The sequence below is a fragment of the Oncorhynchus keta genome, chromosome 23 (assembly GCF_023373465.1).
Source record: "Oncorhynchus keta strain PuntledgeMale-10-30-2019 chromosome 23, Oket_V2, whole genome shotgun sequence".
NCBI classification, from domain to species: domain Eukaryota; kingdom Metazoa; phylum Chordata; class Actinopteri; order Salmoniformes; family Salmonidae; genus Oncorhynchus; species Oncorhynchus keta.
Window position 1 is genome coordinate 46,220,613 of NC_068443.1, and position 17,626 is coordinate 46,238,238.

General features: G+C 39.7%; 1 protein-coding gene across 2 annotated transcripts; it reads left to right on the plus strand.

Annotated features, from left to right (window-relative positions):
- Positions 1-9,199: 9,199 nt before the first annotated feature.
- On the plus strand, positions 9,200-17,199 carry znf622 (zinc finger protein 622). Of its 2 annotated transcripts, none has more exons than XM_035800601.2 (8): positions 9,200-9,346; positions 9,937-10,000; positions 10,184-10,765; positions 10,973-11,251; positions 12,424-12,586; positions 12,843-12,961; positions 15,599-15,742; positions 16,204-17,199. In XM_035800601.2, the coding sequence occupies exons 2-8, from the start codon at positions 9,949-9,951 to the stop codon at positions 16,335-16,337; spliced, it is 1,473 nt and encodes a 490-aa protein (XP_035656494.1). In that variant the 5' UTR covers positions 9,200-9,346; positions 9,937-9,948; the 3' UTR covers positions 16,338-17,199. The 2 variants fall into 2 exon arrangements, with proteins under 2 accessions (XP_035656494.1, XP_035656496.1); XM_035800603.2 differs by having other exon boundaries at positions 10,976-11,251.
- Positions 17,200-17,626: the final 427 nt, after the last annotated feature.

Here is a 17,626-nt window from a genome sequence, read left to right on the forward strand (position 1 = left end):
AAGGTAGGGGTAGTATACAGAATATAGCCTTATTTGGTAAAAGACCAAGTCCATATTATGGCAAGAACAGCTCAAATAAGCAAAGATAAATGACAGTCCATTATTACTTTAAGACATGAAGGTCAGTCAATCTGGAAAATGTTAAGAACTTTGCAAGTTTTTTCAAGTGCAGTCGCAAAAACCATCAATGATGAAACTGGCTATCATGAGGACCACCACTGGAAAGAAAGGCCCAGAGTTACCTTTGCTGAAGAATAAGTTCATTAAGAGTTAACTGCACCTCAGATTGCAGCCCAAATAAATGCTTCACAGAGTTCAAGTAACAGACACATCTCAATATCAACTGTTCAGAGGAGACTGCGTGAATCAGGCCTTCATTGTCGAATTGCTGCAAAGAAACCACTACTAAAGGACAACATTAAGAAGAAGAGACAAGCTTGGGCCAAGAAACACAAGCAATGGACATTAGACTGGTGGAAATCTGTCCTTTGGTCTGATGAGACAAATTTGAGATTTTTGGTTCCAACCGCCGTGTCTTTGAGACGCAGAGTAGGTCAACGGATGATCTCTACATGTGTGGTTCCCACCGTTATACGGTGCCTAGTGCAAGTCCCTCCCCCCATAGTCTTCACATTTTGATGCCTTAAAATGAAATCTAAAAAGGGATTGAATTTGATTTTCCCCCCACAGATCTACACAACCTAGTCCACATTTTCAAAGTGAAAGAAAATGTATAGAACATTTTCTGAATTAGTAACAATAATTTCAAAAAACAAAATGTCTTGACACCCCTGAATTAATAATTGGTGGAAGCACATTTGGCAGTCATTACAGCTGTGAATAATTTTGAATACTTTTCTAACAACTTTAACAACCCTTAGTGCAACATATATCCATTGTTTTTGTCAAAATTGCTCAGTGAAAATGGTTGGGAATCATTGAAGGACAGCAATTTTCAAGCAAAAGTCAGGACTGAGACTGGACCACTCAAGAACACTCAACTCCTCTTGGAAAGCCATTCTGTTGTGTCTTTGGCATTAACATTTGCGTAATTGTACCGCTGAAAAATAAAACTATATCACAGGGTTAGGTTTTCAGAAGATTGACGCGGGCTATCCTCTAACTTTTTACCTGGGCTTTGCACCTTTCATATTTTGTTATCCTGACAAACCCCCCAGTCCCTGCCAGTGACAAGCATACCGATAACATGATGCTGCCACCACAATGCTCGAAAATACAGAAGGGTTCACTCTGTGTTGGGTTGCATTGGATTTGACCCAAACCTGTCATTTTTAATTAAGGCCAAAAGTATATTAATTTTCTGGGTTGTCTTGCTTAACAGATTTCTTGCAAATAGAAAGGATTATTTTAACACAGGCTTCTTTTCACTTTGTCATACATGCCCAACCAATATCCCAAATAAACCGCTTGGTGGCAGTGTAGTTTTGAATTTAGCAAAGGAGCTTTAAAAATGTCATGAAGTAGCAGAGTTCATGAAGAAAACACAGCACGTGATTAGGATCGTGAAAAGCAACACTAACTAGCCTGGCTCCTATCCACATGAAGACTTCTGGTTTTTGGATTTTGCCTTCAAAATAAAAGTTGGCGTGTAAAACGCTGTATGTAGGATATGAAATCAGTATTTTCTTGTAGCTTTGCATAGTGCATAATGTTACAATTATGTAACAAATTAAAATTATAACTACATGGGGGGGGGAAATATGAAATAAAGACTATACTTTATATAAGATAAATAATATTTTAAGGCGGAGCACATTGAGAAACGGCTGGAGCTGAAGTGAATGAAGTAAATGAATGTCAAGAACATAATAATAGCCTATTGGTAAAAATCTATATAAATATATAATTCAAATAAATAAATAAATCATTATTTATCGGACCAAGAAGGCCATTTGCTAATGTTGATTTGAACCCTACATGATAACAAATACACATTGCTTTCATTGTAGGGGGCAAATCTGGTGTTTTAGATAGAATTCAAGCTATAGTAGATCAAATTCAGACAGGAACTATTATTTTAGTAGGCAACCTAATTCAAACATTCGATAAGATTGACAGACGTAGCAAAGAAAATGACAAAGTTAAGGAGCCTCCAAAGAGGCTGAAAAATGTAATCCCTACAAATAATTTACAGGACACCTGGAGGTTACTATTCCCAACTACAAAAGACGACTATTTTGTTTTATCAAAGTAAAAAAAACTATGAGAACTGACTACCTTTTTATTTTAGAAAAATTCACTCAACAATTTACTAGGTTAAAAAACTCCGTGACATAGTGATATTGAATTATTATTAATTACACCAACAGAAAATTCACTTAGCGCAGAATATGGAGAATTAACAGAGCGCATCTTCAAGACCCGAAATGTATTAACTATACAGTTTACGTCGAAAGTTTACATACATTTAGGTTGGAGTCATTAAAACTTGTTTTTCAACCCTCCACACATTTCTTGTTAACAAACTATAGTTTTGGCAAGTCAGTTAGGACATCTACTTTGTGCATGACACAAGTAATTTTTCCAACAATTGTTTAAAGACCGATTATTTCACTAATAATTCACTGTATCACAATTATAGTGGGTCAGAGGTTAACATACACTAAGTTGACTGTGCCTTTAAACAGCTTTGAAAATTATGTCACGGCTTTAGAAGCTTCCGATAGGCTAATTGACATCACTTGAGTCCATTGGAGGTCAATTGGAGTTGTACCTGTGGATGTATTTCAAGGCCTACCTTCAAACTCAGTGCCTCTTTGCTTGACATCATGGGGAAAATCAAATGAAATCAGCCAAGACCAAAATTGAAGACCTCCACAAGTCTAGTTCAACGTTGGAAGCAGGTATCACATTCATCTGTACAAACAATAGTACACAAGTATAAACACCATGGGACCATGTAGCCGTCACACCACTCACGATGGAGACGCATTTTGTCGCCTAGAGATGAACGTACTTTGGTGCGAAAAGTGCAAATCAATCCCAGAACAACAGGTACAAAAGTATCTATACCCACAGTAAAATGAGTCCTACAATCGACATAACCTTCAAAGCCGCTCAGCAAGGAAGAAGCCACTGCAATCAAGGCAAAAGGAGAGACCCAGATGCAGACACAGGAGGCAGATGGTTGGAGTCTTACAATGTTTATTAATCCAAAGGGGTAGGCAAGAGAATGGTCGTGGACATTGATGAAAGAAATAAAATCTGAAATAAATCATTCCCTCTACTAATATTCGGACATTTCACATTCTTAAAATAAAGAGGCGATCCTAACTGACCTAAAACAGATTTGAAAATTATGGTGGAAAAAAAGTATTTGGTCAATAACAAAAGTTTATCTCAATACTTTGTTCTATACCCTTTGTTGGCAATGACAGAGGTCAAACGTTTTCTGTAAGTCTTCACAGGGTTTTCACACACTGTTGCTGGTATTTTGGCCCATTCCTCCATGCAGATCTCCTCTAGAGCAGTGATGTTTTGGGGCTGTTGCTGGGCAACATGGACTTTCAACTCCCTCCAAAGATGTTCTATGGGGTTGAGATCTGGAGACTGGTTAGGCCACTCCAGGACCTTGAAATGCTTCTTACAAAGCCACTCCTTTGTTGCCCGGGCGGTGTGTTTGGGATCATTGTCATGCTGAAAGACCCAGCCACATTTCATCTTCAATGCCCTTGCTGATGGAAGGAGGTTTTCACTCAAAATCTCACGATACATGGCCCCATTTATTCTTTCCTTTACATGGATCAGTCGTCCTGGTCCCTTTGCAGAAAAACAGCCTGAAACATGATGTTTCCACCCCCATGCTTCACAGTAGGTATGGTGTTCTTTGGATGCAACTCAGCATTCTTTGTCCTCCAAACACGACGAGTTGAGTTTTTACCAAAAAGTTTCTCCCAATCTTCTTCTGGATCATCCAAATACTCTCTAGCAAACTTCAGATGGGCCTGGACATGTACTGGCTTAAGCAGGGGGACACGTCTGGCACTGCAGTATTTAAGTCCCTGGCGGCGTAGTGTGTTACTGATGGTAGGCTTTGTTACTTTGGTCCCAGCTCTCTGCAGGTCATTGACTAGGTCCCCCGTGTGGTTCTGGGATTTTTGCTCACCGTTCTTGTGATCATTTTGACTCCACGGGGTGAGATCTTGTGTGGAGCCCCAGATCGAGCGATATTATCAGTGGTCTTGTATGTCTTCCATTTCCTAATAATTGCTCCCACAGTTGATTTCTTCAAACCAAGCTGCTTACCTATTGCAGATTCAGTCTTCCCAGCCTGGTGCAGGTCTACAATTTTGTTTCTGGTGTTCTTTGACAGCTCTTTGGTCTTGGCCATAGTGGAGTTTGGAGTGTGACTGTTTGAGGTTGTGGACAGGTGTATTTTATACTGATAACAATTTCAAACAGGTGCCATTAATACAGGTAACGAGTGGAGGACAGAGGAGCCTCTTAAAGAAGAATTTACAGGTCTGTGAGAGCCAGAAATCTTGCTTGTTTGTTGGTGACCAAATACTTATTTTCCACCATAATTTGCAAATAAATTCATTAAAAATCCTACAATGTGATTTTCTGGATTTTTTTTTCTCATTTTGTCTGTCATAGTTGAAGTGTTCCTATGATGAAAATTACAGGCCTCTCTCAACTTTTTAAGTGGGAGAACTTGCACAATTGGTGGCTGACTAAATAATGTTTTGCCCCACTGTATCATTTGGAATGCTTTTAAGGCGTACATCAGGGGAATGATAATCTAATGCTCGGCAAAAGTTAAATCTCAGTTACAAATTAAAATGAAAGAAAAATAAATCAAGATCTTAGAATAAATCTTACAAGCTACAGAAAATAATAAAATGTCAGAACTTAAGTAGGAATATGATATTTTACTTTTGAAGAGAGACAACAACTAGGTTAAACTCAAATAAAGCATACTACTTAATGGCAAATAAACCTGGTAAACATCTCACCGAACTCACAAAACTAATACATGTCAAACCACTTATAATTTTAAAAGATAAAGATACGTTCATTAGAAACAACAATGAAAAAAACAGCAAAAAACTTACAATTTTAAAAGGTTCTACAAAAATCTATATAAATCAGAGTTAAATAATAGCTGATCCTACTACTGCATTGTCGGAACTAGAAGCACAAGCATTACGCTACACTCGCATTAACATCTGCTAACCATGTGTATGTGACAAATAAATGTGATTTGATTGGATTTGATTTGATACAGCCTTCTGAGACTCAACAACCCTGAAGCAATATTCAGGAGACTAAACAAAATACCTAAAAACAGGGATCACCCAAAAATAATGATTATTAAAACCTTTGCGTTGAGAAAAGCAACAGGAATGGACAGTTTTCCCATAGAATTCATTTTGGGACAAAGTAGCACCCCTATTTACACTAATGACAACACACATCACTACATTCAGTGCTTCCTAGTTCCATGTATAAAGCAGTTATTTCAGTTATATTAAAACCAGGAAAATCTGGAGAGTCCCCTGCTGATTACAGACCCATAAGTTGAATAAATTGTGACAATAAAATGATAGCAAAGTTCATAAGCAATAGAATGGCAAAAGGCTTACCAGACTTGATTCATACCAATCAAACAAGGTTTGTAAAAAAATAAGACACTTACAAATTCAAGAACATGTTTCAGTTTAATATGCAGAAAAACAATATAAAATTTCATCAATAATGTCTGTTGATGCCGAAAAGGCTTTCAACCGTCTTGAATGGCCTTTTCTATTCAAAACGTTGGAAGCTTTCAACTTTCCATCTGAAATAATACATTGGGGTACAAGACAGGGATGTCCTCTCTCCCCCTCCTTTTTGCAGTGGCAATTGAACCGCTTGCAGAAAAAATTAGACAGGACCCAAATGTAACAGGTATCAGTATAGGTAAACATGAATATAAACTAAACTTACTTGCAGATGATCTCCTGATATACCTGACAAATAAAGAAAACTCAATGTCCCTCTTGCTAAAAATATTTGAAGAATACTCGTGGAAATGAACGTGGAAAAAAACTAAATAATGCCAATAGGAAAAATAAAAATAATAACTCATGGTCTACAGCAATCCTTTAAGTCGGCCACATAAAAATATAAAATACTTAGGATGCTTAATAAGTGACAATAAACAACTTTAGGCAGATAACTATCCTATTACTCAACAATATGAAAGCATGCATTTTATAGGTAGAATAAACTTCAGAATGGCATGGTTCCGTGCTTCTACACCTGCATTGCTTGCTGTTTGGGGTTTTAGGCTGGGTTTCTGTACAGCACTTTGAGATATCAGCTGATGTACGAAGGGCTATATAAATACATTCGATTTGATTTGATTTGATTTCCAACGTTTTTATATTTACTCTCGGTAATAGCAAAGACAATCTTTAAAAAAGTGTACTCAGTCATAACAGACTTTATGTGGTCTAGCAAAATTCATAGAATAAAAAGGAACGTTTTACATCTTGCTAAATCTGAGGGTGGTTTTAATCTTACAGCCTTGGAATTGTATCAACTTGCTTTTACTTGTGACATCTTGTTAAATGCATTAGAGGAACAATGGTACATGTTGAAGATGTGCATGTGCATCCCCAGAATATTTTTATCTGTCTATTTTCAAAGGATAAAGCTAAGAACATTGACAACTTCATAGTTAAGAACACTAAAACAATATGGAAGAAAATACATATATTCTACAAGAACCAATAAATTGGTCTACATGGAAAACTAAAAGCATAGAAACCATAAATGACAATGTAATAGGAAATTGATTTATTTCCATTACAGAATTAAAAAGCAATTTTGGACTGCCTAATGTAGATATTTTCAAATACATGCAACTTAAAAGTTTAATATCACAAAATCTTGAGGGAATCCTATTTGGAGTCAGAAAGGGATATTCACATGATAAGTAAGATATAGAAAACCTTGTAGATAGCACATCCAACTGAAAATCTCCTAGAAAAAAATATTGGAACCAAGACTTTAAAAAACGGATATTGGGAATGTTGAAACATAACTAAGTTAGCAGTATAAACAAATGTATTGAATTGATTATACAAGAGACAAAATTCACTAATTCCAAAGCACAACAAAATCTCCAAATATGTGGCATATTAGTCATTGCAAGACCACACTCATAAATAGAAAACGTTACTTCCTACCTGTCTCAAATAAACTGGGGTTGAAAATACTCAGTTGGGATTCTACTAACCAAATATGTTCCGTTTTTCAGGGGAGCTGTGCCGAACAGCTTGCTGGTTATTACTCTGTCTATATTGCGATGCCTACATTTATTCCTGCATGTTATATTAATCCCAAAACAATAAATGAATTTACTTTTTATGTTGAATTTCAGCTGGAGAAACAAAACACCGTAACACATTTTTTTTGCTTACCCTAGTGTGAAATAAAACCCCATTCCATATATGACTTTGAAATCAAAAGCTCTATGAAAACTGAATCTGATGAGCAGAATGTAGGTGGAGAGGTTTTACATCAAAATAAGCGAGGATACACTGAATTGGGTTTTGTCTGATGAGGCAAATTTTGGAGGGTTCAGGCACACCAATTGACAACAGACTTGCAGCACACTTATAAGGGAAGGGTTAATTCAACAAGCACAGCACGTACACAAATGGCTGAGAGAAAATGATGATAAAAAGATTGTGGGGGCTGTTTTGTTAGACTACAGTGCAGCTTGTGATATTATCGCTCATAGTCTGCTGCTGGAAAAACATATGTGTAATGGTTTGATACCCCTGCTATATTGTCGATAAAGAGTTGCATGTCTAACATAAAACAGAGGGTGTTCTTTAATAGAAGCCTCTCCAACATAATTCAGGTAGAATCAGGAATTCCCCAGGGCATCTGTTTAGGCCCTTTCATTTTTTTCAATCATTACTAATGACATGCCACTGGCTTTGAGTAAAGCCCATGTCTATGTATGCGGATGACTCAATACTATACATGTCTGTTACAACAGAGACCAAAATGACTGAAACACTTAACAAAGACATGTAGTTAGTTTCAGAAAGGGTGGCTAGGAATACATTTGTCCCGAAAAAATAAATAAAATTAAAAGCATTGTATTTGGGACAAATCATTCACTAAACCTTAAATATTGTAATGAATAATGTGGAAAGCTGGCAAGTTGTGGTGATTCAACTTCTTGGAGTAACCCTGGATTGTACTGTCATGGTCAAAACATATTGATACAACAGTAGTTAAGATGGGGAGAAGTTTGTCCATAATAAAGTGATGCTCTGCCTTCATAGCAACACTATCAACAAGGCAGGTCCTACAGGCTCTAGTTTTATCACACCTGGACTACTGTTCAGTCGTGTGCTCAAATTCCACAAAGAGGGACTTAGGAAAATTGCAATTGGCTCAGAACAGGGCAGCACGGCTGGCCCTTAGATGTACACAGAGAGCAAACATTAATAATATGCATTTCCACCTCTCCTGGCTCAAAGTGGAGGAGAGATTGACTTCATCACTACATGTATTTTTGAGAGGTATGTTGAATGCACTGTCTGTCTAAACTACTGGCACACAGCTCGGACACCCATGCATCCCACGAGACATGCCGGTCTCTTCACAGTACCCAAGTCCAGAACAGACTATGGGAGGCGCGCAGTAAAAGACCAGAAACACTCTGTTTAATTCAGTTACCTATGAAATGACACCATATATGGATCCTACAGACCCTACTGAGTATTCCCTACAATACTTTTACTGTGCACTTACAATCATTTTTGCTCTATAAGCCAATATACATTATATTCAGGGTCTCCCAAGTGGCGCAGCAGTCTAAGGCACTGCACGCCAATTCCAGGCTGTATCACAACCGGCTGTGATTGGAAGTCCATGTAATTGGCCCAGTATCATCTGGGTAAGGGTTTGGCTGGGGTAGGCCATCATTGTAAATAATAATTTGTTCTTAACTGACTTGCCTAATTAAATAAAGGTTAATAAATATACAAATATTTCATATATAGTGATTTGCATTGTGGGCATTTATTTGACCTGGGAACATGTTGTAAAACCCAAATGTAATACAAATGTCACTTAAATATGAATCAGTGTTAATGTTTAGACATTATGTTGAATTTATCATGAATAAATACAGGGTTTTGAAAAGTTTCTACTGTTACGTGGATGACTTTTATTTTGAAAATGTCCGAAATTCCATGACCTGGAAATACTTTTGTAAGTGTCGCTGAAACCCACGTGTGGAGGAAGACAAGTTTGCAGTCGATTGCATAAACACGTAGTTAGCTTCCAAATTTTCTTCGAGGAGGGCTTTGAATTGGTACGTGAACTGTGATTTTATTTGTCAAGTGTGTAAATTGTTTGTGATATCCTTTCTCGCTAGAAGTTAACTGAAGTGTCAGACATCAAGCTTATTAGTGGCCAAATAGCTAGCTACCGGTTAGCCTAGCATTAGCACGTCATTGCTCACGTATAAATATGATTTCGCTAATGCTATCAAGCCAATGCCTTGCTGGCTGCGCTTGCCTAGTCAAAATATGTTCCATGACGTTATAAAAATGATATTGTCACCTGTAGCAAATCACATTTTTAATTGTCACATGCTTCGTAAACAGGTGTGGAATAACAGTGAAATTCGTACGGGCCCGTCTCTACTAGTAACGTTAGCTAGCTAGTCAGCTAGAAAGGTGTAATTAAACGTTACACCGATTTGTTTTTCACGAGAGATATATCTGGTTGGCAACGTCCTGTTCATCCTACCAATACAAATACAAAAGTGTACATGCAGTGATAGCTGTTTGTATTCATGAAGCATAGCTAGCTCGTAAGCTACCACTGCATGTATAGCTAGGTCTGTAGCTAACGTTAAACCTTACATTTGGGACTAACTACATACTTTTTGGTTCTCAGGTTGACTTTAGAATGAATATTCCCATTAACTACGACGACGAACCTGCCCCCACAAAACTTCATGGTAAGTGGAAATATAGAGGTAACGTTAGTCTCGTATAGTCCAAAAGATGAATATATATATCTGCAATGGTTACTATTGGTCAATTGTCATTTCAATCAATTATATAAAGCCATTGATTCTTGAAGAATAGTAACTATAGGGGGGGGGGGCACTGTCGGCTAATCTTCTAGTTTATCTTTCCAGCCACAACCATGTCCTCGTATACCTGCATCAGCTGTCGCGTGGCCTTCGCAGATGGTGAGGTTCAGCGTGCCCACTACAAAACCGACTGGCACCGTTACAACCTGAAACGCAAAGTTGCCGACATGCCCCCTGTGACTGCAGAGAACTTCCAGGAGCGTGTGCTGGCGCAACGGGCCGCCACCGAACAACAGGTGACTGGCGCCACTGTCAGTGAGGGCTGCACCACGTGCAACAAGAAGTTTTCCAGCTCCAATGCCTACCAGAACCACCTGCAGTCCCACAAGCACCAGCAGGCAGAGAAGCAGGCCTTGCTGGCAGCCCGGAAGAAAGTGGAGATGATGAATGAGAAAAACCTGGAGAAGGGTCTTGGGGACGACGGCAAGGTGGACCACAATGCCAAGAACGAAGCGCTGCAACAGGCCCTAAAGCCGCCGCAACGGCCCAATCCGGAAAAGGCCCAGGCTTCAGGAGTGGAGAGGCCAGCAGTGGACAAGGCCAAGCCGGAGAAACCGCCCAGGCTGCAATGGTTTGAGGGGCAAGCGAAGAAGATGGAGGGAGAGGAATTGGCCACAGCAGAGGAAGGTATGATGTCTGACTCAAGTAGGCCTGAATTAACTTGTGTAGGATCTATCTGGATTGCATGAAGAGGTGGCCAAGAATGTGTCGACTTCTGTGAAGATGATTGTGATATCAAAACGCCATCCCTATTTGTCAGCGTTGCTGTGGTTGTCTTGGGTCTTCTGTCTTCTGTCTGTCTCCATTGTCACTCAGTCAGTTTCTTTATTTCAGAAGAGTGGGAGGATGTGGATGGCGACAATGACATGGATGATGATGACTTCGAGGAAGATGCTGACGAAACCATGGAGCACGAGGAAGGGGATGGTGCTGCTTCGGCTTCCCCCCACCACGCCGTTCTACCAGGGGCCATCCCACCCACGGACTGTTTGTTCTGCCCCCACCACTCTCACTCACTCCTCAAAAACCTGGCTCACATGACAAAAGTGCACAGCTTCTTCCTGCCCGACCTGGAATTTCTAATCAACCTCAAGGGACTAATTTGCTACCTGGGTGAGTGGAAGTCCATAAGTGTCATCGGGTCCTCCATTGTTCTACCAAGAGTGGCTGAATATCTTTACACCGTTCTCTTGCTCGATGGTTCATGCACCTTGTTTTGAAAGCATGTCCTTCTGTAGCTGTAGCACAGTTGGTAGAGCATGGCGCTTGTAACGCCAGGGTAGTGGGTTCGATTCCCGGGACCACCCATACGTAGAATGTATGCACACATGACTGTAAGTCGCTTTAGATAAAAGCGTCTGCTAAATGGCATTTATTATTATTATTATTATTATTATATTATGTCCTTTTCTATAATCATGTCTTGCCTAGGGAAAATAACCTGTAGCTAGGGTCTAAGAGTTTTTCCTCTTCCGGTTTTTAGACGTGAAACTGAATGTTTTTCTGACCGCGTATTCTTTGTCTTCAAAGAGCAGCTTGGTTGAACCCCCTAGCAACAAAAAAATGAACACCTGTTGTCTTTCTTGACATTTATTATTTTAGCCAGAGAGTCATGCCAATAAACAGCAATTACACTATACATGCTGTATCATGTCCGGCTGTGATTGGGAGTCCCATAGGGCGGCGCACAATTGGCCCAGCATCGTCTGGGTTTGGCCGGGGAACGCTTTCATTGTAAATCAAATTTTATTTTTAACTGACTTGCCTAGTTAAATCAAATAAAAATGTCTATATACACATCAATTACACAATGCATGAAAAGCAAACACGATTGTATGAAACAAATGCTTTCTTCAGTAAAAAGGCCCTCTAACAGCTCCCTGAATTGCCCTCGAGGCATCAACTACGCAAACTTTAAGGCGTTTGAGATCATTTCATATGCCGTCCAAAAAAAATAAAAGCAGATTTACTGTGGTGATTGAAGGGAAGAGTTGGCCTTCCCTGAGACTGGGTCTGGTAACTTACACGTCTGAAGGTAAACAACGAGGTAAGGTATGGCGGGTGTTTATGCCATACCTTATTGTTAAGCTTCAGGAGGGGTTGATTTATCTACCTTAGTTGAATGCACTGAGTGTAAGTTGCTCTGGATAAGAATGTCTGCCAAATGTTTTTCATTTACATTTAGGTCAATCTAAACCTGAATCGGAGGAGTCTCTTGCGTCATTTCTCTGCTATTGAAAGCTCGCTCATAAATCTTAAACATACTCTTGTTCTTTGTGTTGCAGGAGAGAAAGTGGGCGCTGGTAAGGTGTGTCTGTGGTGTAACGAGAAAGGCCGCTCCTTTTACTCCACTGAGGCAGTACAGGGCCACATGACCGACAAAAGCCACTGCAAGCTCTTCACCGACGGAGATGCATCGCTGGAGTTTGCCGACTTCTACGACTTCAGGTAGATGTCAAATACCAGGGCTCCTATAGTCTAACCTTTTTCACGCTACTGAGCTGAACCAAGCTGTACTGTGCTTGCCTGGTTCCAGCACTGTAGTTGGACAATATGAAGAAGAAAAATCAGAGCCAGCACAGAATTCAACTATGCACCGTAGTAGGAAAGGGGGTCTTCTGCCCCTCACTTTTTTTTTTATCTTTGATTGTAATTATATATTAGCAATTTCTCAAGCGGCCATTTTGTGAAATGTTGTTTGCAGGACAAGTTATCCTGACCAGAAAGAGGGAGAAGATGCTGAGATGGAGGATGATGAAGAGTTGCCGGACGGGAAGAACATCGACTACGATGATGATACGCTGGAGCTCACCCTTCCCTCAGGTGAAGTCAAATTATTTTCACATGCTTCGTTAAACATCAGGTGTGGACTAACAGTGACATGCTTACTCACGGGCCCTTCCCATCAATGCAGAATAATAAAAAGATGAACACAGGGAATGAATAGGCAATGATGGCTTGGCTATATACAGTGCATTAGGAAAGTATTCAGACCCCTTGACCTTTCTCCACATTTTGTCACATTAAAGCCTTATTCTAAAATGGATTAAATCCTCTTTTTCCTTCAATCTACACACACTACCCCATGACAAAACAAAGTTTTTAAAATAAAATATCACAAGTATTTAGACCCTTTACTCAGTACTTTGTTGAAGCACCTTTGGCAGCAATTACAACCTTGAGTCTTCTTGGGTATGGTGCTACAAGCACACCTGTATTTGTGGAGTCTGATGAAACCCAAGATTGAACTCTTTGCCCTGAATGCCAAGCGTCACATCTGAATGAAACCTGGCACATCCCTACGGTGAAGCATGGTGGTGGCGGCAGCATGCTGTGGCAATGTTTTTTTTTATCGTCATTCACTGGGAAACTAGTCAGGATTGTGGGAAAGATTAAAGGAGCAAAGGACAGATCTTTGATAACCTGCTCAGGACCTCAGACTGGGACGAAGGTTCACCTTTCAACAGGACAACGACCCTAAGCACACAGCCAGGACAACGCAGGAGTGGCTTCAGGACAAGTCTCTGAATGTCCTTGAGTGTCCCTGCCAGAGCCCGGACTTGAACCCGATCGAACATCTCTGGAGACCTGAAAATATCTTAATCCAACCCGACAGAGTTTGAGAGGATCTGCAGAGAAGAATGGGAGGAACTCTCCAAATTACAAGTGTGGTGTCACACTCAAGAATACTCGAGTGTAATCGCTGCCAAAGGTGCTTCAACAAAGTACTGAGTAAAGGGGCAGAATACCTTATGTAAATGTGATATTTCCGTTTAAAAAAAATATACGTTTAAAAATGTCTAAACCTGTTTTTGCTTCAGTATGGGTTATTGTGTGTAGCTTGAGGAGGGGGGGTTGTTTTATTCATTTTAGAATAAGGCTGTAACAATGTGGATAAAGTCAAGGGGTCTGAATGTTTTCCTAATGCAGTGTGTGTAGGGGATACTGAATGTTTTCCTAATGCAGTGTGTGTAGGGGATACTGAATGCCATTTGTTGAGTTCGGAAATTTACCAGCAAATGTTTACGAGACAAATGAACCGTTTTCATGCTTGTCTGAAGGAAAAATTGTACTGGCTCTGGAGTAGCATACGTTGAGTCTGGAGTCGCTAGGGCAACTGTCCTTCTCGGTAAAGATGGGGGAAGAGCAGATGGGCTGAGAACAGAGGAGATTAAAAAAAACACAAATCAAGATTGCAGCTAAACAGAACTAAACCAAAGGTCTTTGACTTCTCAAACAGGTAACACTATGATTCCCCGTCAATTTATTAATTCAGCCACTTAACATAGACGGCAAGTTAAACTTAGCAGTCGCGTTAATTAACACAGAGTTGACGCAGGGGAAAGAACTCATAACAATTATCTTGCTGCGTTTTGTAAATGCAGATTTTCAATGCTTAATGTAATTTCTCCTCTGCATCAGGCTAATTTTGTGCTTCAGTTGCACATCTAAGCTGGGACAAGAATTCACGAACGGGCATTCTATCAGCAGACAGCGCTGACTTACGTGTAGTTACTTTTCTACGGTACTTTTCCAAGATTAACTAGCAAAACATTAGGCAATGTAACTGGCTACTATCTTTCTAAACTCAGGACCTTGTCTTATAAAGATTTTAAAAAATCCAAATAACTTCACAGATCTTCATTGTAAAGGGTTTAAACACTGTTTCCCATGCTTGTTCAATGAAGCATTAATTAATGAACATGCACATGTGGAACGGCCGTTAAGACACTAACAGCTTACAGACGGTAGGCAATTAAGGTCACTGTTATGAAAACTTAGGACACTAAAGAGACCTTTCTACTGACTCTGAAAAACACCAAAAGAAAGACGCCCAGGGTCCCTGCTCATCTGCGTGAACGTGCCTTAACCTCATGCCTCCTTGCAGCATGCCTATCTGCAGTCCTATGGTGGTCTGCTTGAAATATGTTGGCATTACAGACTGGGTCAGGGAGTAGTTTGAAATGTCTCTGAAGACACTTCCCAGCTGGTCAGAGCATGCGCTAGTACGCAGCCTGGTAGTATGCAGCCCGGCAACTAGGAGTGCCACCTCTTGTTGAGCATTTTCTTGTTTGCTTAGTGTGCAGTCTTAGTGCCAGCATCGGTTTGTGGTAAATGGACAGCTACGAAAAATCTAGATCAACGCTCTTGCTAAATAGTACGGCCTACAGATTATCATGAAGTATTCAAACTCAGGAAACACTGTGATGAATGTCTTGTAAATTTTGATTTCTGCTATCTGACCAAATATACGCAAATTATGAACTGCCATTTGTCTTGAATCCCTCTTAACATCTCTTTAGAATTAGATGGGCTGTCCTCAACTCCCTTTTAGACCAGAGGTTTGCAATCTTATGCGCAAAGGGCCGGTGTATGTGCAGGCCACAGCCGTAACGTGCCATATTAAACTAATCATCGCGTCCAACTAATACATATTTTCTTATCGCTGTTTTTCCTCAGGTGCTAAGATTGGCCACCGCTCTCTGATGCGATACTACAAGCAGCGTTTCGGCGCACCCAGGACTGTGGCGTTGGCCCACAACAGGAACGCAGTGGGTCGGGTACTCAGACAGTACAAGGCCCTGGGCTGGGGTGGCGACATGGGTAAGGGTCAACACTACACATCAACCATGATCCATGCAGGGTTGCCTCCTACACATTCACTACTGAACTCTCTACTTGAGTGAACCTATACATTACTTAACACGTGCATAGAGAAATGAACAGGCCAGTCTATACATTAATTGAGCTTAATTTACAGATAATCCTGAGTTCACAATTTGATTTAGAGATGAACCAATCGTCTTTATTTAAACTCTCATTCAATACTTCAGTGTATACCTTTTTTGTTCTACCCTGATGGAAACCAATGCGGTTTTGAGACTTCAATTTTCCACAATTAAAAATATCTTCCATTTTTATTTTAAATCCCCCATGTGACTATTTTGAAGGTGTTTGACCAAGGACGGTAATGGAGCATGTGACCACAGCAGTAACATGCGAAAAGCTTGATACAATGAATTGACCAAACCCCATTCACCATTCATTGCTTGTTTTCTGTCTAGGTAAAAACTCTTTCCATCAGAACCAGAAGGACATGAAGTTTGTCCAGAAGATGAAGTCAAGGTGGATGCTGAAGATAGGCATGGGAAACAACTCTAACAAACAGACCCACTTCAGGCTCCAAGTCATGTTCTAGTCCCTTGACCCAAAATGCAGCGTTAGATCCCCATATACATGACTCTCATATCATTGGACAGTCCCTAAACCTCTTACGGCTAATGTCTTTTGCATGGTTCAAAGATGTCTGTTGTAAACATTCAGCACTCGTTATATCTGCTGCATATCGCAAAGGACTTCACCATGACATAATTTTCAGAGCCGTTAATATTTACTGGATATGTCCTATTTTATTCATGATCCGAGGTCCTATACAAAATACTGAGTTACTGTTTTGTATTTTGACCAATGGCTGTATATTTCACATCATGAAATTCTGACTTGAATAATTTTCTGTCTAATTCATGCTGTCATTCCAGCAAGTAATTGTTTATAAAATACAATTGAGGTTGAGTAATAAACATTAAGGAATTGTTATGTTTCACATTTGACAAATTTAACTGATTCCATTGGTAAATATGACAATTTTATGCCCATTTGGCTATTGAGTTTATGGGTATTTATTTGTGCAAAGCACAAATAGAGGGATCTGTCACTTTGGACAGGTTTTTGCCAGCAAAATGAATCAAACATATTGTTGCAAATTCAGGAGGAAGCCATGTCCGTGATTATAACCCAGGTCCAGTGACTGTCCAGCCAACACCTTAACTGTTTCGGCAGGAGGTCTCAAACTCTTAACACCTAGCTACCTTGTTAAGGTCGCTACAACATTTTTAGAAGTCAAATTGGAAAATATAATTTGCTTCCTGAACTTGCAGTCTAAGGACAAGGAGAAACTGCATTCCACACTAGTTGTGTTTAATACACAGAGCAAAAATAGAAAAGCAATGTACAGTGTTGGTTTCATGTGCTGAAATAAAAGATCCCAGAAATGTTCCATATACATTTTTTTTTTGTATTTCTCAAATTTTGTGCACAAATTTGTTTACATCCCTGTTGGTGATGAGTTGTTGCCAGATAATTTAATGTTAATTTCTCTACCATAAGCCGCCTCAAGTCATTTTTAGAGAATTTGGCAGTACACCAACGCAGAGGTGCTGATGTCAATGTTGTGAACAGTGCCCCATGTTGGCGATCAGATTATGGTATGAGCAGGCATAAGCTACAGACAGCGAACGCAGTTATATTTCAGCATTGGCAATTTAAATGCAAAGATACCGTGACACGATCCTGTGCCATCACCTCATGTTTCATGGCACAAAGGATCTGTACACAATTCTTGGAAGCTGAAAATGTAACTCAGTGAAATCTTTTGAAATAGTTTCCTGTTAAGTTTTATATTTTTGTTCAGTGTATAATGTTATTCAG

Excerpts from the sequence above, each read along its gene's own strand:
- znf622 (XM_035800601.2), top strand. The coding sequence starts at position 9,949 with ATGAATATTCCCATTAACTACGACGACGAACCTGCCCCCACAAAACTT. Across the intron at positions 10,001-10,183 it reads TGCCCCCACAAAACTTCATG|CCACAACCATGTCCTCGTAT; the intron begins GTAAGTGGAAAT and ends TTATCTTTCCAG. Across the intron at positions 15,743-16,203 it reads GGGCTGGGGTGGCGACATGG|GTAAAAACTCTTTCCATCAG; the intron begins GTAAGGGTCAAC and ends TTTTCTGTCTAG.